We start from the raw sequence: 23527 nt of genomic DNA, 5'->3' as shown, positions 1-23527 counted from the left end.
GTCCGTGCACCAGTTGCCGCCTTGCCGCACCCCGGCCGCACGTTGCTGAGGTAAAACTACTGGGCACCCAACGTCGACCAATACTCGTCATCCACTTTTCCCCAACCACTGCAGTGTCGACGAAGGCACGACGCATTAAAGCAGCAACACGCCGCATCTTTTGGAACACCCACCCGCGTGCGGCAAATGCCAGCAGGTCAGTCCTCGCCGTTTGAAGTTTCTCCATCAAGCAGGGGCGAGACCATCCCTCCGCACAGTCTCCACCCTGCTGCCCAGCAGCTACGGATACGGCAGCAGCCATCGCCGCCTCCGCCTTTTGCTACCGGTGCCGATGCCGGTGCCGTAACCCACTTCCGTCCCGGCTCCGGCCCCCCTAACGCCGGGTCTCCCATCGACATGTCTGGGTTGGATGCCCACCAATCGGTGTTTCATGCCGAGCTCTCGCGGGATCAGGATGTACATATGCCTTCTGTCGCAGACGGGCAAACTGAGCAGCAGCAGCAGCATACTGTAGTAATTCCTGGTGTTGGTGGTAGTGGTTTTGAACCAACGGGTCCGTCACCGTCAAATCTTTCACACAGGCCAGTCCATGGCCCCGTGATGGAGCCATCGCCAGTTCAGCATGGCCAGTTTGGCATTTTGACGCCGGGTCTTGCAATGCCAGAAGCTATTACCATTGAGACGGGCGAGTCTCTCGTCGGGCCCGCTGGATTCATCCCTATCGATGGTACAACCACCCCCGGATGGAGGCCGCACGGCAGTCTTTTGAGCACAAAATGGGTCCTCGACCCCCCGAACCTCGATGAGTGGCGGCAGAAGCTGTTTGACGCAGACGGTCTCATCATTCTCACTCATGAGCAGTCAGTTCTACCCATCTTCAAGCCGCAGCAGCAGCACTGTCCAATAAACGCAAGGTAAGGTACATTCTTCTAATCATGTCAAAAGATTCGAAACCTACTTTCCACACGTAGACAACGTCTACTCCCACCGCTCGACTCAAAACTACAAGAAGAAGCCATTCATCTCACACTATTGGGACTGCCGCCTCAAGGGCCGCCCGCCCGGCACCAAGAAGTCCGACGACCCGACCAAGAAGCGTCGCAACCGCGTCTCGCGCAAGCTCAACCTGTGCGACGTCAAGGTCAAAATCACAGAGTACTTCCCGGGCGCCACTCTCCACGACGTCGACGACGGCACCTACGTGCCCCTGAACGGCGGCCAGGCTCTCAACGGGGCGCACACCGTGCTCGCGCCGCCCGGGGAGAGAGAGCTGAGGGTCGCGCCCGCTACGCCGAACAACTTGCCCGCGCCCGGGCAGAAGTTTTGGACGATTCAGCGGGTGAATGGCCACATTAGCGTCAGCGGCATCCCCGGACCGCATCAGCATACCCTGGCCAAGAGCGACGAGGTGAAGAAGAATAGTATACAGCGGTATCTTGCCAAGCACAAGACTGATGCAGCCAAGGTGAGAGTTTACATCACGCTGCTAGTTGAAAATGCGCCCCCAGAAGCTGATGCCATATGGCCGAATAGAATGATGGGCCTAGAAAAGCAACGGGCCGAGCTCACTGGACCATCAAGAAGCATGAAAAAGAAAGCGATTTGAAGCTTTATTCAGCATGTTACTGGTTCGTCCCTTTTCTCTCTCTCCCTCTCTCTCTCTCTATCATATATTGACCTGAAATTCTCCCTCCGTTCAGCCCCTTTTCTCAAAGCGTCTGGATCGCCCTCGAAGCAAAGGGCCTGGCGTACCAGTACTGTGAAGAAGACCCGTACAAGGTGGCCGCCTCGCAACCACTGCTGGAAGCAAATCCCAGGGGAACCGTCCCCGCGATACGGCAGGGTGACTGGGCTTGTGCCGACAGCGGCGTGATATTGGAATATGTCAGTATAAACTCCTTCGCAGATGTGCATACCTCTTGTTGATCATTCGCAATGTTCCCGGTCATACAGCTCGAAGACATGGACAGTACCATTCCACTCTTCCCATCCGACGTAAAGCTCCGCGCAAATTGTCGACAATGGATAGGCCACGTTCGTCACACTCCTGCCCCCCCCCCCCTTCCCTTTTTAAAAGGCAAAGTCATTAGCATCATAGTCCTAACACAGAGTATCTAACTTTAGATAAACACCCGCCTCGCCCCAGCATTCTACCGCCTCCTCCGGAGCCCCGACCCGACCCTACGACCGCAGCACATTGAGCGCCTCCAAAACGCAATCAAAGACCTCGTCCTCGCCGCCGACGAGCAGGGGCCGTTCTTTCTGGGTAACACAATGTCCCTCGTGGACGTCCACTTTGCGCCCTTTGCCGTCCGTCTCTCGCGCGTGCTGCAGCCGCTGTGCGGGTGGCCGGCACCCGCGCCGGGTTTGCGCTGGGCGAAATGGCTCGACGCGCTCGAGAGTAATGTGCACGTCCAGGCTACGACGAGCGGGAAGGCTGTGTATGCCGAGACTGTGGAGTTTTTGCAGGTGGCTCTTGATCCGGATGGGCAGCTGAGCATTTGAGAACCGGTTTGTGAGAGAATGTTTTTGCTTTGCTGGGTGTGTGATGAGCGTGAACATAACTATTGAGAGGATGAGAAAGATGGCGCAGAGTGAAACAAATCACAGTGGTTATATATCTGTATTGACCGAAGAAATAGGGAGGTCAAGATTCATAATGCCCTCGAACCAAAATTATTCATCCTAGGTACTACTTGTCCTGAAATGCGACTTTCACCCCAACTGTTCGAAACATTCTTTCTCATGGATTCGTTGCCTGCGAAGGCGACGGCGACACCCTCCGCCTCTTCAAATCATGCCACTTCTCCTTGACGGTGATCACCTCGCCCAGCTGTCTCGCCCTCTCGCGCCCCTCCCCCAGCTCCTCGAGTGTCTTCTGCTCCAGCACGCGCCGCCCAGTGTCCTCGTCAATGACCCACCGCTGCGAGTCGGGCAGGTAGGCCCAGGAGAAGACGGCGCCGACGGCGACAAAGGAGCCAAAGAGCAAAAAGATGAGCCCCTGCCGGTTGACGGCGGTGTAGGACGAGTTGATGCCGTACACGACGAGGAGGGCCACGATGCTACCCAGCTTTCCGGCGGCGGCGGAGATGCCGTGGCAGGTGCAGCGGTAACAGGTTGGGAAGATTTCCGCTGGGATGATGAAGGTTAAGGTGTTTGCCCCTGGAAGAGTAACGATTGTTAGTTTGCTGTTGTCGGGGCTTTATTCGGACATGTGAGCATACGAGAAGACACGTACCAAAGTTGAACATGAAGTGGCATAGCGCCACAAACACGACAGTCGCCGGCGCTCCGGAGGTTTTGTTGACACCATAGTATACACAACCCGTAATGACGAATAGTATAGCCAGAACGAAAAAGGAAACTGTGAGCCATAGTCTTCTCGGGATCCTATTGGCAGCGACGACAAAACAGGCACTGCCGGCGATCGAGGCAATGGATACAGTCAACAAGTACTGCTTAGCCTGTTCGAGAAGCACATCATAAATTGTATTGCAAGGTAGAGTTGCGTCCGTCTGCCATACCGGAAGGCCGGTCTGGCTCCATAGTCGTGCGGTTGCGTTCCCGTCAGGAAACTTGGAGTTCCAGCACGGAAGCCGGTCGTCGATGGGCGTCGGTCCCGTGGTCGCCCACATGTCTGAGAGAGTCCCTCTATTATCAAGACTGAGACCATAGAAGCTTACATCAAGAAAAAACCATGTTGCAGCGGTGCCTACATCATGGTTAGTGTATGTGTTGTATCAAACACAAGAGGTCACTACTGTGAACTCTCAAGACCCAAGACGATGTCTCGTAATCCAAACCATAGAGCATTGGGCGAAGAGCTCACCTAGTAGATAGTACCAATTTCCGTCTTCGATAAAGTACTTGTAAAGATCCTGCTTCGAAAATTGGATGGGCATAGGCTGTTGTGAGTTGGTTGGTTGCATCCCATCTTGAGGGGTCATGGGGTAGCCGGCTGTCGCGCCAGCAGGAGCGCCGTATACTCTCTGCGTGTTTCTCAAGGCAATACCGGGCTTGTTCCTGACCTCGAGACTGTATAATCCGCAGTCGAACAAAAAGAACCGAAAAATGATGGCTAACAGGGCGGGGACGGCACCAGAGCCGATAACGATGCGCCAAATGCCATCAACGGCGCGGCGACATTCCTTATCATATTTCGTGTCGAGGCCACACTGCATGGCTTGTAGGCCCTCGCTTTTGTCACGACCGACGAGAACCCAGAGGCCGACAAGTTGGGCAAGAGCTTGGCCTATGGGCTGCATCATGAACGTCTAACACTTGTGGTTAGTAGTGAGGTTCTAAGACTTAAAAGTTACTCGCTGACTGACAGAAGAGATCATAGTTCCCCGGGATTGAGTACTCGACCATTCTGAGGTTATGACTGCGCTAAGGGGATACTCGGCACCGATACCTTTTGTTCATGAGTTAGTCGTGGTTGTTCGAGCGGAATTGACGGAACGGCCGAACTTGGTTACTCACCGATACCCATCACGAAGCGCCACTATGAGAGTTCTAGATGTCAGCTGAGAAGGCCCTCAACGGAGAGGGAGAAGAGAAGTAAAACCGGCAATAGTAACTCACCCAAATGAACAGAGCCAAGAAGCTCATGTCATCGAAGCCATAGCTACTAGTGGCAACACCAATTGTCGACACAATGACAAGTACGAGCTCAATGCCATAAAGGCGTGTTCGTCCATAAAAGTCGGCCAGAAAGCCAAAGAGCAATTGACCAATCACGGAGCCCAAAAGAGTGAAGAAGTTGATGAGCAGCCCTTGCCATCTCTCGCCGGGTGAAGGCCAGTATACAAATGCTATGGAGGCAAGAATAACATTTGTGGAAAAGAGGTTGTAGCTACGCAACACAATTAATGTACTGCCGTTGGATAATCACATTCTGAGTGAGAGCATTGGGAGGATGGCTCACGAATCTGTTAGAAAACCCGATGCGGCTACGCCCCAAATACGCAGGTTCCACGAGTTGAGGTCAAGCTCATAACGCAACTGACTGCGGTCCTGGAAGAATGATGAGCTAACGTCCGATATAAGATGCGATGAAGGGCCGAAGCAGCTGTCAAGGTGCAGGATGAGGCTAAGTAAGAGCTAAAGGCGCACAGAGGCGAGCGACGGCGTGGGAACAGGAAATCAGAGACGGGACGAAATCGGTAAATGAACGTACCTGGATATCGCGGGCGGACAAGGCGGAACTGTCACTGCCTAAGTAGCCCCGGTTCCTTCTCACGAGAGGGTCGGGCAAAGCCGACATGGCTGCCGCTCGACTCTCTCGAGCCGATTCACTATCTACGATCGGTGGATGAGAATAGGGAGACACGGCTTTGTTGGGCGAAGTGAGACTTGTGATACGGAGAAGTAGGTATGGGATGTAACCCACATACACAGTCAACCCTTGAGTTGAAAAGTGCTGCGCTACCAAAGTATGAGCCGAGACTGGCTCACGCAGCAACGCGTGTTATGCTTAGATGCAGGAGAGGTCGGATAGTCGGATTGGGGAGGTGGAAGAATGGGTCGCAGTAAGCGGGACCCATCTACAAGCAAGGGTATCTTAGTCGCGGGCGTAGTTGACACAAGGCCATTGAGCTGGTTGAGTGTAAAGAGATGATTTTGTCGAGTAGAAGTCATAAATAAAGGTGCGGAAACAACGGGAAGAGGGCCTGGAGGAACACTCGGGAGCAACGCAGTCCCCAAGTGATGAAATGAAGAAAGAGTGAAGCCGAGCAAGGAACGTTGAGTAAGAAGGTAAGGTTGACAGGACAGGACAGGACAAGACGCTAACCGCAGAGCAGGCTGGCCGAGGGCTGCCAAGCGCTGGAAAGACTAAGTGAGTACCTAAGGTAAGGTAAGGTAAGGTTAGGTAGGAAACCGCAGACTCGGATTCTGGTTTTCGGCGAGGAAAGGAAAAGGTTGCGGCAAATCTTGTCAAAATCCCCTGGTCTCAATTAAGGAAAGGTAAGCAACTTTCCATTGACAATGACCCCCACCTAGTAGCTAGCAACCAACCAATGTGACCGTATTCGTCCAGAGGCTGTCAATAGTCGATATTGCGTCTCTCAGCCGAGCCCAGTGCTTTGTCTTACTGACCAGGACTGGCCAAATCCTCGGGATGAGGTAGTTGGACGTCGATAGTGAGTGAACATGCATGCTCTGGCGTCAAGGAAAGCTACCTTAGGCTCAGGTTAACGCGAGACAGGGAGATGTCGCAACCTAGAGCTATCTAAGCACGCACCACTTGCATTGCCTCGCTGAACATCGTGATCCCAACACTTGGCCTAACAGACACTACGTTCTCAGGCTCCTGACAATGTGACCATGAACTGCAAGAACTCGATCCGTTACGCCCGTAGATGGGGGTTTCCATTGAGCGTAGAGCAGGTGCGCAGCCTACTGGCAGCGGACATGGTGGCAGCAGGAACAGACTGGACTGGACCAGAATAGTTCAGTACCTTAGGGACATGGGCCATGCAGGTGGACACTGAGCTGAGAGCACGACGGGAAGTCCCAGTACCAGTCGCTTGAGCATGCCGTCGCTTCAGGCGTTGTCATTGGCCGACCCAATCTAACGGCGGCGGGCACCTCGAACTGGATTTGGTATGCCCAACCCCACCTATGCAGTACTTCAATCCTCGATCCATCTCGCGGTATCCCCATCCGTAACTTCCATTGTCGAGGGAAGGTATCTACTGTAGGTAGGTAAGGTAGGTACTCTGTACCGATACCGAAGATAGGGTTCCTTCCCGTGGTATAACGTAGCACTCATTTACATTGGCTACGGTGCACCGCAAAGGCTAGACTGAAGCATGCTTTATGTTGCTCTGAGACTGAGTACCTGGCCGTGGGTGCAGAGACTAGGCAGGGCAGATGGGTGAAGGAGAGAATTACGCTTAGAACCTACACTACACAATTGGTTGAGGTAAGCGAGACAGTTTACCGGCGGACCGTTGACAATTTTAGTCCCCGGTACGGCGGTACCCGACCAATTCTTCGGATCCTCGTCCGCACCCGGGACCCTGTGGTATTCCCGTTGCCCACCACTACCTTATTGCGTATCCAGTCGCTGCATCAATCATTTCCTACCGTACTGCATGCTAGGCGTCCCGTCACAGTAAGGTAAGGTACTGTTCCGAACGTCCTTCTGCCTTATTTGCCTGTTCATCTACCAAAGTCCATCCGCCAACAGACGGAACCCCCTCGTCTGCCATCTGACTCCGCACCCGGCCCTTCACCACCAACATACAGCGTACTGTGACCCCGCTCCGTCCGTCAAATCGTCCCCCATCCTCGCTTGACTTTCGGAAGCCGCGTCTTTGTCTGCTTCAACCATACCAACCCAATTACCCAAGGTAGTTAACTCTTCTCCATTACCAAGCCTCGCTTTACCACGGCGCCGTGCTAGTCTTGTGCCAGGTCACAACCTCCACCGGCCCTGGCCCCGGCACTGGCATTGGCACCTCCTTTGCTGATGGCTTGGCTGTTTGGTTTCTCTAACGGTACCCGACCTGACCTGACCTTAGGCGCCACTATTCGTACTATCTCAAAAATATCAAGCTTGCACCCTGCCGGCCGTCACTTGCCTCGGCGCCCCTCGTTCCTCCTCCGTCTGCGACACAGCCATCCGCCTTATCGTCCTTTCGCAACATTGGGTTGATGCTAGTTGCAGCACCTGTCGCCCCGTGCAAAGCTCCAGGACCATCGCTACCTCGAGCGAGGAATCGGCGCCCGTATACCTTCTCGCCGTCGCATCATCCCGTCGTTTGAATGCATCCGTCCCGAGATCTAAGCGCGCTTACCCTCCCGACGACCACACGATTTCGAACCACCAGACGAATCGGCCATATACCCAAATCTCCAACGCCATGCCATGATTGCCATCTCAACTCCCCGCAGGCTTTCATTGATTTGTTGACAAGCCTCCGAGACAAGGAGTAGGCCAAGGCCTTTCAAGCATGGCCGCCTCGTCTTCTTCCGGCTCGTCTTTTACCTCCTCCTCCCTCGGCCGGCCCCCTTCCTATGGCCAGCCATACGCGAGCCCCATTGACTCGACCTGGACACCAACATCAGGTGCCTCGACGATATCGGCTCTCACCTCCGAGGCCTCAGCACCACATGCCTCTCTTCATCCTCTGGACCTTGGACCTCCAGGCTATCAAGCAACAATGTACCATTCTTCCACTACTCCATTCGAAGCCCCTCTTTCCAAAATTCCTATAACCACACGTTTTGAACCTAGTCTTTGCCCCTTTCTGACCCTTGTTGATATCCAGAACCCTGTTTGAGAACACCCCCAACGAGCGCACCGTTTATCTTGGCCCTTGGGAGGTTGTCGGCTCCGAGCAGCGCCGCGTACTATGGCAGTGCAGCTACCAGAGCGAGCTTCTTGAGCACTTCCGTACCTCAGCCCCCACATCTATCATTCGAGCCGGGGGCATCATACTGACCATGGTATAGTTCCGTCCGACGTACCCGCCGACATCTTTCCTCATACCTTACACGCCCGTCATCGTCCGTACACGGATCCTTGCGAACTCGAGCTTTTTGTCAGCTTTCGCGAGCCACACAGAGTCAGATACACTACCGGCGAAGGTGTGGTAGTTCATGACCACCTTACCGAGGTCAAGTACGAGTTCACCACCGTGGAGAGCTCCATACGCTTCCAGGGAGATATTCGTCGGAAAGACTTGGTTGACTACTACGATGTTGATGTCGTCTGGTCCGACCAGCATGGAAGAACGGACGGCTTTGGGAACATCCGGGGCATGGGATTGGTACAGAGGCTAAAGCTTTGGAGGGACCGATACTCGACTTACCACTCACTGACCGTTCTTGCAAATCGTGCGAGTGGCCGTCAATATCGAGAATACGAAATCCACAATTTTGAGGGCGAACTGCGTAACCGCGACGATCGACACCGCCAAGTCCGTTTGGCAGTTCGCGGAAGTCGACGTAGCAGCGCTCCTGATAACAGCAGTTCCCGCTCGCGCTTCAATTTGGCACAACGAATGCGCCCTCGCGTGCGTTCTGGTTCTCAAGGGGGCCCATCGACTTCTGACGGAGCACCATCGGGCACACTAAACATTCGCTATATAGGCGTACAGTTCAGTAAGCGTGAAGGTATGGCACATTACTTCTTAGCAAGCAAGCATCGAGCGTCTCGGTGCCAAGTCATCATACCCTTGCTACTTCGCTTTGAATAAGGGGAAAGTATGTTTGACTGACACGCGACAGATTACCTTCGGTTCCTGGAGAGTTGGGTTGTAGCGCACAGCTCCGACAGCGAGTTTCACGGCATACCTTTTCCTGCCCACCACGTTGAGCTGCCATCGCCGGAAATGCTGCCTGGAGAAATGTCCGAACTGCCATCCCCCGATATCTCTCGAGGCTTAGAGCCCGTGATGGAGCCCCCGGATTCTTATGAGTCTGACTCGGCTGCTTGAACAGCTCCCCGATCAACGACAAATTTCAACAGCACCCATTTCAGGCCAAAAAAACAAGCGTCAGACAAGAGGAGTTGGGCTGTCATCAACCGACTGGTCTCTCGGAATTCGACCTGGCTTGTTCTGCAACTTCCGCCACCCATAAGAATGGAAAATGCCTATGTGGTGTAACGCTGGACAGAATCCTGCTGTAATGAATCCTGATCTACACCCAGCTCGCGGAACATCGACATCACAACGGAGTGCGCGATGGTGGGTTATGGTTCCACGCAATAGCTCGCAACTGGGCTTGATGTATTGCATCAGGCAACTCGAAAAAGTGGTGTGTTATTTGCATGGCTAGAAGCCGCCGCTTTGGGTTTCCGGGTCCGGGCGTTGACAGGTTTGACAGGCCCCACAGAGCCTCCACTTCTGCACTATCTGGTGGGGTGACAAGGCACGGCGCGGGGTTCCGTAGCTGCCAGCTCCCAGCAACCCCCCGCCCCCAGAAGACCAATTGCACCATGGAACGTCACCACACCCGGCCAAGACGGACATTTGCAGCGAGAGGAACCTCAGATCATGGTGCCCAGGGCAACACCACCCACTTCGGGCCTTTGACCATTCCACCGCCGACGTCTGCTGATGATGCTCTTCTTAAAAGCTTACAATCGCGCCCATTTCAGCTCGTCATATCTTGACCTGTCTCGTCCAACCGCATCGTAGATTCAACACATCGATACCCAATTGTCGAACAAAAGACACCACCATCAGGTGGTCGATTCAATTTCACCAACCAAATCAAAAGACCCAACTGCGGGTTGCATATCACGTCGACCAACCACATCTGGCTGCCGATTCTCGGTTCTAAGAGGCATTCGAGACGACCTCTCCGTCCTTACTGCAGACCACCACCGCACATTCAGAACCTATCCACGATGAAGGTTATCCTTGCTATCAACGCGGGGTCAAGCTCTGTCAAAATCTCGGTCTACTCGGCCGAGCCTAAGCAGTCACCCCACCAGATTGCAGAGACATCTATCAGTGGTCTGACGGCTCCACCAGCTCAGGTCTCTTACATCCGCGGCGGCGTTGAAGTCAAGAAGAACGAGGATCTGGAGGACAAGGTGTCTACACAAGATGACGCCTTCAAGGTGCTTCTCAAGACCCTGATTGATGACGCAGAATTGCCCGAGATCAAGCAAAAGGCCGATATTGCCTTGACATGTCACCGCATCGTACATGGAGGCGACTATCCGTGCTCCCAAGTTATCACCCAGGACACATATCACCACCTAGAGGAGCTCAGCGACCTTGCCCCGCTGCATAACGGCCCGGCCCTTGATATAGTAAACTCTTGCGTGGAGCAGCTGCCCGACGCTGTCAATGTTGCATGCTTTGACACACAGTTCCACTCCACCATCCCCGAGCACGTCCGCACATACCCCATCAACCAAGAAATAGCCAAAAAGAACCACCTCAGAAAGTTCGGATTTCATGGCGTCAGCTACTCCTTTATCACTCGATCCGTCGCCGAGTTCCTCGGCAAAGAGACCAAAGACTTGAACATCATCGCTCTTCATCTGGGAAGTGGTGCGAGCGCTTGCGCCATCCGAAACGGCCAGAGTTGGGATACAAGCATGGGATTGACGCCCGTTGCCGGCTTGCCTGGGGCCACGAGAAGCGGGAATGTAGATCCGAGGTAAATCGCAGCCAACGTCCGTTGTGCGTGTTTAGCAGCTGGCTAATTTGTGTGCGCACAGTCTCGTCTTCCATTACGCGAGTGACGTCGGAAAGCTCTCCCCTAATTCAACGTCAAAGTTGCATCTTACCGAGGCTGAAGAAATTCTCAACAAACAAAGCGGATGGAAGGCCCTGACAGGGACGACCAACTTCGGTGTCATTGCTTCTTCGGACGAACCTACGCACAGACTCGCGTTCGACATTTTTGTTGATAGGATATGCGCCTTCATCGGCTCCTACTTTGTCACTCTCCATGGCGATGTAGATGCATTGGTCTTTGCCGGTGGCATCGGCGAGAAGAGCGATAAGCTACGGAAACGCGTCGTAGAACAGTGTACTTGCCTTGGCTTCACCATCGAAGACGAGCTCAACAGCAAGAAGATTGTCGATACGGTGCAGGAAGTCGGTAAGAACAGAGCCAAGTGCCGTACACTGGTCTGTCAAACGGATGAGCAGTATGAGATGGCAAGACTCTGCACTGAGAAGGAGGAGCTGTGGAAACAGCAGTAGTCTTCAGCTTGTGTCAAGGGGCAACCATCTGTTTCTCAACGATCGCGATGAGTTGTTGATGTTGCACAGGTCTGCTCCGATGATGAAAGCCACTGGCGTATGGGGCTGGCGCAACAGTCCTGGATTGAGACAGACGAATAGTTAGAGGTACCGACACCGAAGGCGGCGGCCAAAAAGCTACAAGATAGACAAAATAGAAGGACGAAACCATCCACCTACGGTAATTGAGCCGCCCTCGAGACCACTTAAACCGTTCACTAGCCAGAGCAAAAGACGCCCATGTGCCCATACGCCCTAGCCTTACTGCACGCCCCCGCAGACCTCGTGGGAAGGAAACCGTTTGCGCTGCGATCTAGCGTATACCGACCAACGAGTGTGGGATGTTCCAACTTACATTCCAGCGGCGAGCGGGTAAATGGTCTGCGTCGTTGCGTTTGACAGCGTCCACAATGTCCCAGTCAACAACAGGTTGACCGATCCGGGTCTGCCATTCACGCCTCGTTCCATTCCAACGGGAGAGGCAGTCCTGAAGACGGGGACTTGTCTCCGGGGGTGTGTAGAAGATGGAAAGCGGAGGGGAAACTAAGGAGGAGGAGGAGGAGGAGGAGGAAAATAGAGACATATCCGTACGCATTGGATGCCATGTTCGGGCCGAGGAGGTAAGGTAGAGTTAGTTGCTGGGGTGGTTCTTACCCATGCATGTTTCAAGGACCAAAAATCGCGAGGAGAAACAGGGACAGAAATGAAAGAAAGAACTTGAAAATAGAAGAGATCGAGATCTTCAGATCGTTGCTGGTGCTGCTGCTTGGATCCGACGGGATGGGCAATGCGGCATGGCATGGCATGGCAGCCCCGAACACCTAGCTAGGAACGGTTCAAAACACATGCAATGCTGGAGAATTTCTCCCCAACCACCACCCCTCCTCCCCCCTTCTTCCCAGACAACTATCCCTGTATCTCTTCGCGCGCGCTCCTCTCTTCCTCTCTCTCCCCCCCTCCTATGCCGGACTTGGGATTGAGAACGAGAGACACGGGAAGACAAGACTTGACACCTCTGGAATTTGTCTTCAACCGTCTGATCGGGATCACAAAGGCTGATCAGCGTCTTCGGGGAATTTCGCTTGGGGAGGGGCCGCGCGGATACTGGGATATCTTGCCCCATGCCGTGTGGGCTCAAACAGCTAGGCAAGTTGGTGGTATGTGGGAATTTTGATGTACGCTTTTTTCTTTCCTTTTTTTTTTCTCTTCTCGTTCACCAGCTGCATGGCACAGAGACATTTGTGGTGAGACAAGAATGCCTTTTTGGGAACTTCTCTCATGATGTTTCGAATACCATCGTGATGGGGTGGGCTAGCCAGCCACTTTGGCGGCTTTACTCACGTCGTAAAATAGCGAATGCGGAAGCCAGAGAAGCAAGGTACGCTTGTTCAACGTGTGTTTGTATTTTTGACCTTACCGCTGGCTATGAACCGAGGCGGCAGGTAGTGGGAGTGATATCGACATTGGGACGGACTCCCTAACTTCCCATCCACTCACGTGTAAGTGTTCTATGAGGAAGATCGTCCACCCCGTCCTGGGCGCATAACCATCTGAGATCCGCGCGCCCATCCATGAAGATTCACTCTCCTTCAACTTTCCATCATCCCCGTCATCCCCGTTTTTCTTCCAAAAGAGAGCTGTCTGGGAAACCTCGTGTATGTGTATCCCATTCCTAACCAGGAATAACCTTTTTCCTCATCTTAAAAACAAACAATCGCAGTGATGCGTCTGCCCCTCGGTACTGATTGAATCGAGGATTCGGGTATGTGTACGAAACCGTGAAGAAACCAACGCCGTGTAGAGAAGAAATCCGCCCCCCTGGTTGTAAACCTTCACGGTTCAAAACAAAACGTGATATACAACGCCGCGCCCATTTTTGTTGCCTTATTTCCCTTCCGTGTATGTGCAGGTACGCCAATTGTATACTTTGCGACCCTCTATTGCCCCAAAAGATAACAGACGATAGAAAATTAAAATAAAAAACAGAAAGGAAGGTAACGTGGGAGAGGAGAGACTGATATGTAGGTTGAAAACCTATCGCAATCGAGTGCAATCCTGAGAAGTTCTCCGCACCGTTGGCCGTGTAGGAGCAGCCGAAAAGAAATAGAGAATGATGGGGTATTATTTAGGACACGCTGCAAGAGTCCGCCGGGTATAGGTGTTGAAACTGCCCAAGAGGGAGAGAGAAAGAAGGGACATGCAATCGTTCTGATCCCACCGAAGCTCTATGCGCCCTCTTGGCACGCAACAGCCATAGCCAACGCGTCCAGGCCACTGCTGGGGGTTCTCGCAGCACTTGGACGGCTTACAAGAGGCATGTGCAGGCCGCGAAGATCCCATGCACCGCTAGCAGCGGGGGATGGGAGAGGAGCTTGGCCAGGAGGGTATCCGTAAGGAGACTCGCCCTCCCACATGGGCTGGTCGCGGGAAGCACGGTTGCTGGCGGCAGCAGCCCTGACGGAAGATGATGAGGACCTACGGCCAGATGCTGACAGACCGCCCATTGAGGGACGAGAAGCCTTCGCGGAGGTGGAGGAGCGAGACTTGTCCTTGTAATGAGTCTCGAGGTGCTGCTTCATGTTGTCGGCTCTGGTGAACTTCTTTTGGCAGCCGTGGAATGTGCATTGCACAGCCTTCTCGGCAGTGTGAATCTTGGAGTGACGAGAAGCATGGCCTGAAGTAGTGAAGGTCTTCTCACAACCGTGGCTATCGCGGTAGCGGCAAGGATATCTCTTGCCCGGACGTTCCGGCAAGGGTGATGTTGCCGAACTGTCCTCCTCATACGAAGCTGCGCGGCTGTTGTTGGCATACACAGGGCGCTTTGCGGGCATGTCGTAGTCGTCGTACATGGGTTGGCCAGGGAATGCGCCGACCCTCGAAGGATCATACGAGGTGGGAGTCATGGGCGAAAGAGGATCGTTGCTCGCGTTGGAGTCGTAAGAGTCGGAGCGGAGGAGCTCGGGAGTGTGAGGTGAGGAAGAGTTGCTTCGCGGTGCCGGGTGGAAGGGTTGTGAGATGACCTGGTTGACTGTGCGGTAATCCATTCTTTGGTGGACGGGTTGGGCGATAGGCTCGTCGTTCAGGAGAGAGACCTGACGGCCGGTAGCATCTCGCGCATGCATTTTGGAGAAATGGGACATGTATCCGTGGTAAAAGGCTGTGTTTGAGTCGAGGTGGAATATGTTCCTTTGTGTAGTCTTTGATCCAGTAGAAGTAGTATCAAGTCCGTGTTGTGTTTGGCGACGACGTCCTACTGTTTCCCACTAGTGATTAATGTAGAGAGGTTGTTGACGATGTAGTCGTGCCTGAGATGGTAGGCCTGTACGAAGTAGTTTTTGGAAAGGATCCGGAAAGCTGATGTGTGAGGTGAGGCTGGACAATTTGGTGAAGGGAAGGTAGGAGGTAGTGGTGTAGTTAAACAAGCCGCAGGAGGGTGAGGCGCAAGTGAAGTATTATACCAGCCAGGAGAGAGATGCGGATCGAGGCAGAGAGGAGGTAGAAAGCTCGGGAGGTCAGCGGGCAGAGGGGGGTGGGCCGAAGCAAAGTATCTCAACGAGGGGACCTGGGCCGGTCGGCATGGATGGAGGGAAAGGGAAGGAGTGTGCAGAAAGCTGAATGGGGTGGAGGAGTGTATGGGAGTGTTTGGAGAGGGGGAAAAGAATTGGGTATAGGGTAGAGGAGCATGGGGCATGGGAAAGAGAATTGCGCACCTTTGGCACCTTGTGGTCGCTGTCCGGGATGCCACAAAAGGTACGTGGGTTGAGGTACCGGACCTCTCTGCAGTGAGGTGAGGTACCTCTAGGTCTTGGGTGAGCTGTCCAAGGTTTACCTCAATGTGCCTGGAGACTGGGAGTCATGGTTTCGGTACGTGTCTCTCTTCCCCCCCAGCGGCGACAACGACAGCGGGCAGGAGTGGCGCACCAGTACGTACCTGACAGCCTACCTGATTCGGGCAGGGGTCGAGAATTAGTGCGAACAGAAAGTACATAGTGTACGTACCCTGACAAGGAAAGGCCGGAGCCACAGCGTGGAAGGTCCGGTCGTAAGGTAGCCACCGTGTGCGACACCTCGTTAAGACCCACCCCCTTGGCAACCCCCAAGTCCCCTCATCAGGGCCACATCTCTCTCTACAGTACGATACTTACCTCTCATTCTTTCGTTATTGGCACCCCTTTCTCAGCGGTTCCACCTCCAATTCTCTCTGCAGGGTAGCTCCCCGAGTCTTCGCGGCGGGCGGCTACGCACCCCGGGGTGGGGGAGGTGTGGACTCTCCTCCTCCTCATCCCCCTCTCTTTCTCTCTTTCTCGCTCTCACACTCTGGGGCCTCTTCCGGGGCTTATTTTCTAGGTAGGTATTTCTCAGAAAGCTCCCGCGGAAGAGGGAGACGGAGAAGGGACTCGACGCACGACTGTCATCTTTAAACTCTCAGTTTTACGTACCTCTCTGTATCGGTCGGGGCTGTCGTGATAATAGCATTGTGGGATGCTCATGTCATTTTGCCTTCAAAGACGTTCGAGCCGAACTACCTTGCAGTTCTCGGCTTCCTTGACTTAACCCCAAGAGTTTTTTCTGCTTCCGTGACCGACAACTTGCGAACGAGTGACAAGGTCTGAGTGGGTGATACGCAACCAAGTTTTCCGCCTTTTGCACATATTTTTTTTTCTTCGCACTCCAAGGGCCCTCCTCTTATTTGCTATGTATCGTATACCCTGGTCGCTTATCCCCATTCTTATATCCATTTAATCACTTGAAGCAGTCTTGTATTGTTATTTTTTTCAACACCAGCCCCGATCCCAATCGATCGGTCTCTCCCCCTCCTACCTCTAGCCGCACATGCGACGCAGACCGACAACAGAAGACGGTTCCTGGGCCGGCCATATGCCTGCTGGTGACCCTGTGTGCCTGGCTTGCTGGCTTTTCCCTGGTCGTTCCATCCTGTTCTGGGCCCATTGTGCTGTCGATTTCGATCTGGATTGCGCATGCCATTTGCCCTACCGTGCCAACTTCCTTGCTTTCGGGCCTCGCTTGGTGACAAGGGACCAGGACTTGCATTCAGTCATTTCCTCCTTTTGGCAACATCTCCACCTGTCTGAGCCGGCAAGAAACCCTATATCGTCTTTTGAACAACGATCGATCAACTTGCGAGCTGAGCTTGACCAGACTCTCAGGAGCTGGAGTTCCGGCGCGAGCAACCACCATCGGAAGGTCTCGTGTGCTTCTCTTTCCGCCTATGCTCTTCGTTTGAGACTGCACGCAACTTTACAAACTGAGCCGTCTTGACATAGATATTGTTCACATGGCCACGGAACGAGCGTAAAATGTCCAGGTGGTCGAGACGGCTGCCCTCTTGTGGAGCTTCTCACATTGGAGTTGAAGACGAAGTATCCTTTTCCGGCACATTTTTAGACAAGCTCTCCTTAAATCAGCACTATATTCAGGGTCTTTTCCAATGTTTGCTCTTTTGGCGACAACATGTCTGTCAACCCAGCTGACCACTGGGTGAACATGAGTCGTTGTGTGCTCCCGAATCCGTCCAGCTCATGATTCCTCAGAGCCAAATGGGGCCTTGTCGCACAGGAATCTTGAGGAAGATCGCGATCTCGAAGGAAAAGTGGACGCACCTGACTCGGCCGTATTTCTCGGACCAGGAGGAGAGTAAGAAAAAGAGAGAGGAATTTGAGACCCTGCGCGAACCGAGGGTCCGCGAGAGTGACGTCAGTGGCCCGTTGAGGCGGCTAGACGATGCCTCATCTTTTCAAGCCCCGACTAGAGCTTAACTAACCGCACTCCGTACCCTGACTCCCTAGGGCTTGGGCCTGGGGCGGCGCCGAAGCAAGGCTCTTGATGGTCGAGGTCGTCCACAAACAGGAGACTGCCCACTCGCTGCGGATCCGTGTTATGGAGGGACTCCTGTTCGACCCAACGAGGCGGGTAGGCTGGTACGAGCATGAAGACCTGCTCAAGGATTCTGAAGAAAAGGGTCGTCTGCGCTGCTCTTGTGAGGTGTCATTTGGGAAGTCGCGGCCTATGGTCGGTCATGCGGGCCTCGTTATCGTCGAATATCCAGCTATGGCGGTTTATCTACATGCTTCTGTAAATGAAGAGCAACAGCTTGGGACGGCAATGCTCCAAAACCTACCTGGGGGTGAGAGGGTACCTGACTTCGCGCGACTTCAGCAGTAAGATGCTTCCCTAACTTGGCTGGCGTGAGGTACGAGCAAGGGCAGAAAAGAAGGGGCGGTTAACATACACGCCCCTTTACCCCCCTCCCCCCCTCGTCCGACGTAGTCCCCATGTAGGTACCTTTACGCTCTGCAGGGCCCCCTCGGTACGTTCTTTGGGGGAGGGAAATTTCCTCCTTCCCATGTCGTCATAGCTATGTCAAGCTCATTACGGTACTTGTACTGTGTAGGCGCGCATTCCGACCAAAGGTACCAAAAGAGTGCGACAGGGCAACATTGTACATACTTGCAGCTCTAGGCTGAACCCCCTCGACCGAGCGTCAAGTCAATTCCACGCGACACACGAATTTTTTGTTTCGCAACGTTCGTCCTCAGGTTGCGAGAGAAAATTTGAGTCTCGTTTCAACAGAGAACAGAGATTGACCGTGATACCTACTGCTGCCGACAGCAGATGAAGCGCTTTGAAGTGTCCTGAAGTCAACTCAGTTGCTTCCCGAGCCTTCCGCAACCCGACTTGTTGACCGTGAAGAGAAGTCTAAAGCCGTTTTATCAATGCTTTAACAACCATCGTCTATGCGATTAACTTGGCGAGAGGACGACACCTACCATGGGCACTGTTGTGCATAGCAACGGTGGTCATCTGGGAGAGGCACGTAGCGCAAAGTAGGTACTTGACTTCCGGACGAATCGCTGAATCTGAACCCAATACAAATGTCAAGGCTCGCGTGCTTGAAAGGGAAACTGGACGAGTTGTCACGCTGGGGCTGTGGGCAAGGATGCTGTAACGGCTGCCGCATCTTTGGATAATTGAACCGTCATCAAATCGCAGCCGGAGTGCCCTTCCAGAAGTCCCTTTGCAATCTCCAGTTTACATACGAGCCCGGGTCATAGGCTAGTTGCCAACTAGAGCTTGGGGTTTTGCCCGGCGGCCTGGTCTCATGCTGTGAGCATTAAGTCCGAGTCCAACTTGCGGGATGTGTGGCTCAACTGACGATATCAGCAAGAAGCTCAACTGAGTTCCGGGAGCGAATTTCCGAAGAACAAGCAAATTAAGTGGCAGCAATATCTTTGAATGATAGCGCCACATACATACAGCAAGCCCTCGTGGTTCCCAGTGTGAGAGAGACGACAAGACTCAAGAGGAGTTGACAATGTGGTTCGAGGGTTCTGGTAATTCAGGGATTGATCTCGGTTTTGGGAGGGGAAGGGTGCTGTGCCAGAAACGGTACATGCTATGGAGAAAGGAAGCCGGAAAAGAAAAGCAAGAAGGGGCAAGAAGGGTCAGAAACGGCCTATCAGCGAGTGCCAATGGAACGGATGAGCCTCCCGATCAAGTGGGAAACGGGTAGTGATGTGGCGTCGAAGGGTCTTCTAGCTTGCTTATGCTTGTCCACTTGCCAGGCTGAGAAGGGCAACAATCGTCCACGATCGAGATCTCCCTCTGTGGCTCGTGACAGCTTGAAAAGCACAGCATCCGTACCGGAAGACTGAATTCGGTTGGCAAACGTTCTGGAGTGTTGGGGTCGGGGCGCTAATGGGGAACCAAGCTATACGGTTTTGGGGGGGTAAGCGGAACTCGGAGTGTCCCCGTCTATCGATAATGATTGGCGCGCACCTCTGAGGTAGTGAACAGCTCAATCTTTACGGATTAGCAGCGGCGAGCGCATTTGCTTGCAATTGCTTCCCCAGCCTGCCCAGCAAGGTTTAGGCAGACGGGTGAGGATCACTAAGTGTTAGACCAGGGTGACATGAAGCGCCTTACTGTTTTGGTAGTACATGAATGATTCCCGTCCACCTGGTTGTTTTGGGCAGTACCGTCTTAATGCCGTCGAGGCCCCCCCTTAGGTTCTCCCGCTGCTTGTCATGCATCGTCGCGCCGTCTGGAAACTCCAAAGCCAAGCACACGAGGTATGGATAGATGACGGTCTTCATGATCACCCGAGTGGCGGAAACAAGACACATCACTCACCAGATAACCTACGAAGATCTCGAATCAGAGACTTTTAACCTTGCAAAGTTACTCGTATGCCTAGGTTTGTCTCCGCATAGCAGGGGGCTGATCTTCTATTTTGACTTGCTGAAAACCTGAATCCGAGGACAGCGGGATAGCATTCCTTCACAAATGCATGCTTTCGCAATCGTCCATGTCCGAGATTTGTTGCGAAATCTTTTCGAGTCTCCAACGTTTTCCATCGCCACCATCTGCTCGCTTAGAGGTGTTCGTTGATCATTGTTCGTGATGTCAGAAGACGCGAAAAGGGGGCAATCTTTGTTTCAATGAAGCTCGACACTGCTTCCTCAGTCCGTCTCCTCTCTGCTGTGACGTGACAGCACTGTCCCCGTGGGCCCAGGCCCAGGCCTGGTGGTCTGGTCGTTTTCGCGACTGTGTGATAGTGGCTCGCTGCAGACGGGGCCCATGTTTATCTGTAAGTCCACGAGTAAGTGACCCTGCCGTAATGTAACAGGTGAGAGGTGGAACGATCGCTGCGATAATCACCATCAATTGAATGGAAAGAGGTATGCTGATACATCGGCCAGCCTTTGAGTGATGATTTGTATTTGGCGGTTTGTCAGAACCAGATGGTGCGCAATGCCAGAAGCGCTGTCGGCCTCTGGCTGTCCTGATTTTAGCAGTTTAGCATGGTAGCGGAGTTTTCTCCGGTCGACATCTGTATGGCTGGACACTCGGCAGACGGAGCCCTCGCAGGCGGTGTGGTGCACGTCCAGAGACTGGGAACGGTGGCTTCCCGTACGGATAGGTAGTCGCAGCCAGGTACCGTGCTGTGGGCAGAGGTGTAATGCCCCGAATGGCACCACCGGTGGACGAACTCATGGAACGTGGACCGTACACACCTGCCGTTCAGGACTAAGGTATGCCGTAGGATTGGGCAGACCTGGGAGCCAGCACCAAAGAAGACAAGATCGCTTACCTAAGATGGGTGGGACGGATGCTGTCAGATACGTACCGCCCAGAGTTGCTTTTAAGGTAGCTCAAGACCGGTGAGGCATCTTCGAGCCGCGGCTACAAAGGTACTCTAGTCCAACTTATGTGCATACCTCAACACTGAGAGACAAGACACCTACACAATAGACATGACAAGTTTGGGGGCCCCGGAGGGGAAGCTCCAGAGCATCGGGGCTACGCGAGGCGAAGGCACACGACGCAGGGCGAGAAATCAGGGACGAGGAGGACCCTAGGGGCGTTCTGGTGCTGGGAGATGAAGTGGCCAGTCTCATCGGTCCAGCAGAGTCTGCAACTGCAAGTGCAATGCCATGGTAATCGCCATATAACAAACAGATCGCGATTGCCATGGGAGGAGATGGGGTTTCGGGGACGTGTGGCCCCAAAGGCGGCGGCGCTAGTGCTTCGCCATTCCAAGGAACGAGTCGGCGGGTTGGGCAAAGCAAGTTTTTTTTTTCTTGTCCCTCTCCTTTGCGGCGTCACAGAGTTTGAAGGGTCCTACGGCTGACTGCTCTCACCAGTGAACCTCGAGATCTCAAGAATGGCAGTGAATCGGGGTTTAAAAAAGCGTCTAGGCCCCATTGTGCTCAAAACGGGCTGGGCGGGCTGGCGGGCTGGTGCGGCCCCGCCAACATGGAAGGTTCCTAGCACCTGATTGATGTTGGTGTATTGTAACTTGTGTCGCCTGCTGGACCCCTCGACTCTGTGCTTCTGAACTGCCATTGCTAAATGACCCCTGCTCCCGACCTCCCGTCTTCACGCCCTTCAAAACCGATACTTGGGAATCATAGCAAGATAGGTTGATCAGGAAGTACCCAGTGGGAAGAGAAGGGGGTGGCTGTAGAAGTCATCCTGCATCACCCCTCTTCCCTGCTTTGCGACATCCGGAATGGTGCCCCAGAGTTCCTGCCCTTGAGGTTCCTTACCCCATTTTGGCTCTGATCCTAATATCCGCTTGGAAGGTCCTCCGTACCTTATCATGTATCTGTCTTCCACGTTCTGTGCCCCTCTAGATTCCTTTCTGTAGACTGTCTAAGTACATATATACAACTATCCAGTCAAATACGCTCCTCCTCTTCTCCTCACATCCTTTTTCGTGTGCCTCGCTTCCCCCGTCCCGTCACTTCTCCAATGCTCCACGTCTCTGTGGCGCAATCACCGGAGAACGAACAAGGGTGCCACACATGTACAATTCCATGTGGTGGTGACTTGTCCCTCATTGACGATGACTGAAGTAGGCGTGGTGGCATGGTGCATCATTTGGTATTTTCCGATCTCCAGGGTCTTAGCTGATCCGTCGGACAGCGCCGTTCAACCAATGCAGACACGGAACCCATACCAGTCCGTTTGCCGTCAATCATGCGCCTGCCCTGCTTATTTGCCCACCGGCGTGAACATCCCCTCTATCCCTCACCTCCATTGCCTCAGTCTCCTGCGAATGCGATGGAGTGGTTATGTTAATGTTGAAGAAGGGTTTGTTCCCGCCGCTTTGTGCGCTTCCACGAGCCTACTGGGATCCCACTTTCACTTCAAGTCTCCTTCCCCGTAAGTGATGATTTCTTTGCCTCGCAATTGAACCCGGTGCGGATGATATCTTACGGCGATCCAGATAAGGTACCGTTCGGACTGGATTCTGTCGCGTCCTTCGAGCGCGTTCCTACTGTAAGGTAAGGTACCTTCGTTCCTATGTCATGTAAGCAAAATCAAGCGGTACCTCTTTGGCTAGTACGGATACGGATACCGCGACCCTTTCTGCGTGGCCGGATACTTCGTAGTTCGCACATTGCGCTTTTAAGGGTGCAAGTCCAACCCGACAGCCCCGCAAACCTGCGCCCCGTTTTACTTTCCCGTCCAATTCCCTTGGAGAACGTTTGTGGACGCTACCTACTGCGTAGGCGTGCGGTGTGCGGTGTGTGCGCGCGCACTCTTGACCGTCCTCTTCCTCCTCTCCCCACCTCCATCCTCAGCTCTATGTATACACACCAGATCGACGATCGCGACCCCTAGAGTACCGAACCAAGGTCCCTCGCTGTTAGTCTTACTCTTAACGGAGCCCAACCCAACTAATGCACCATTCAGACCCTGAAGATAACGTCGCACCAGCCGCAGAATATTCCGCCTGATCACAACTGATCACCGATCACCGATCCCGATTGACAGGCACACACGTTCCGGAGTGCCTGCTCCGGTACGGTATGCCTCTGCATTTGCACCATTTAATGCATGCGAATGAAAACATAGCACATACTCTCAGGTCGGTCATTCTACGAACACAGACACGAGTTTGCGCCTATTTGCTGCAGACAGTCATCTCGAGAGCTGGAGCGCTGAGGCGTACACAGGGCAACGGTTCTTTCGACACCAATCGAATATGAGGCGCAAAGAAAGGACGGCTGATACAGGCATTCCGCCTCAATGCATTGCTTCATTCATTCCTCGAGCCAGCACGATCGCCAACATTACCGCCCATTTCTGAAGATCAAAATATGGTTACTGAGCAGCTCTCAGGTCCACGGTCCATGCTCCATGCTCCATGCTCCATGTCCATCACTCTCGGCGGGTCCTTTGCAGTCCTTCAACCGCCAGAGTGACGTAGGTCCGGATATATGGGTCTCTCGCAACACATCTGATCCCCGAGGACGAAAACTCTCTTGCCGCCCCTC

At 53.6% G+C, this 23527-nt stretch overlaps 6 protein-coding genes across 6 annotated transcripts; 4 read left to right on the top strand and 2 right to left on the bottom strand.

Moving 5' to 3' along the window:
• The first annotated feature begins 100 nt into the window (after window positions 1-100).
• On the top strand, window positions 101-2784 carry BDZ83DRAFT_283694 (glutathione S-transferase domain-containing protein). Its single transcript, XM_060502151.1, has 6 exons — window positions 101-860; window positions 946-1465; window positions 1534-1628; window positions 1701-1884; window positions 1954-2034; window positions 2125-2784. The coding sequence occupies exons 1-6, from the start codon at window positions 187-189 to the stop codon at window positions 2503-2505; spliced, it is 1935 nt and encodes a 644-aa protein (XP_060365856.1). The 5' UTR covers window positions 101-186; the 3' UTR covers window positions 2506-2784.
• On the bottom strand, window positions 2744-5266 carry BDZ83DRAFT_575689 (phosphate transporter; the record flags this gene model as incomplete). Its single annotated transcript, XM_060504838.1, has 8 exons — window positions 2744-3162; window positions 3239-3712; window positions 3830-4274; window positions 4332-4414; window positions 4483-4504; window positions 4585-4855; window positions 4928-5016; window positions 5180-5266. 8 exons carry the CDS (start codon window positions 5264-5266, stop codon window positions 2744-2746), a joined length of 1890 nt encoding a protein of 629 aa, XP_060365855.1.
• Window positions 5267-7961: 2695 nt separating this feature from the next.
• Window positions 7962-9449, top strand: BDZ83DRAFT_751436 (uncharacterized protein; the record flags this gene model as incomplete). Its single annotated transcript, XM_060514048.1, has 4 exons — window positions 7962-8173; window positions 8280-8404; window positions 8464-9114; window positions 9241-9449. The coding sequence occupies 4 exons, from the start codon at window positions 7962-7964 to the stop codon at window positions 9447-9449; spliced, it is 1197 nt and encodes a 398-aa protein (XP_060365854.1).
• Window positions 9450-10366: 917 nt separating this feature from the next.
• BDZ83DRAFT_751435 (acetate kinase) lies at window positions 10367-11681 on the top strand (the record flags this gene model as incomplete). Its single annotated transcript, XM_060514047.1, has 2 exons — window positions 10367-11130; window positions 11192-11681. The coding sequence occupies 2 exons, from the start codon at window positions 10367-10369 to the stop codon at window positions 11679-11681; spliced, it is 1254 nt and encodes a 417-aa protein (XP_060365853.1).
• A 2264-nt stretch (window positions 11682-13945) lies between these two features.
• Window positions 13946-15708, bottom strand: BDZ83DRAFT_651024 (uncharacterized protein; the record flags this gene model as incomplete). The annotated part of the gene is made up of 2 exons (XM_060510420.1): window positions 13946-14983; window positions 15652-15708. 2 exons carry the CDS (start codon window positions 15706-15708, stop codon window positions 13946-13948), a joined length of 1095 nt encoding a protein of 364 aa, XP_060365852.1.
• Window positions 15709-22967: 7259 nt separating this feature from the next.
• On the top strand, window positions 22968-23527 carry BDZ83DRAFT_618472 (uncharacterized protein). The gene has a single exon (XM_060508077.1). The coding sequence runs from the start codon at window positions 23060-23062 to the stop codon at window positions 23237-23239; it is 180 nt and encodes a 59-aa protein (XP_060365851.1). The 5' UTR covers window positions 22968-23059; the 3' UTR covers window positions 23240-23527.

Source organism: Colletotrichum acutatum (genome assembly GCF_030867785.1).
Source record: "Colletotrichum acutatum strain CBS 112980 chromosome Unknown BDZ83scaffold_38, whole genome shotgun sequence".
Lineage (NCBI taxonomy): Eukaryota > Fungi > Ascomycota > Sordariomycetes > Glomerellales > Glomerellaceae > Colletotrichum > Colletotrichum acutatum.
Note: the sequence above shows the minus strand (reverse complement) of the source record. Positions and strands in the feature narration are given on the sequence as shown.

Bases quoted from the DNA above. Each gene is read 5' to 3' on its own strand.
- BDZ83DRAFT_283694 (XM_060502151.1), top strand. From the start codon at position 187: ATGCCAGCAGGTCAGTCCTCGCCGTTTGAAGTTTCTCCATCAAGCAGG. The intron at 1,466-1,533 runs GTGAGAGTTTAC...ATGGCCGAATAG, and splicing joins ACAAGACTGATGCAGCCAAG to AATGATGGGCCTAGAAAAGC. The intron at 1,885-1,953 runs GTCAGTATAAAC...CCGGTCATACAG, and splicing joins GCGGCGTGATATTGGAATAT to CTCGAAGACATGGACAGTAC.
- BDZ83DRAFT_618472 (XM_060508077.1), top strand. From the start codon at position 23,060: ATGCCTCTGCATTTGCACCATTTAATGCATGCGAATGAAAACATAGCA.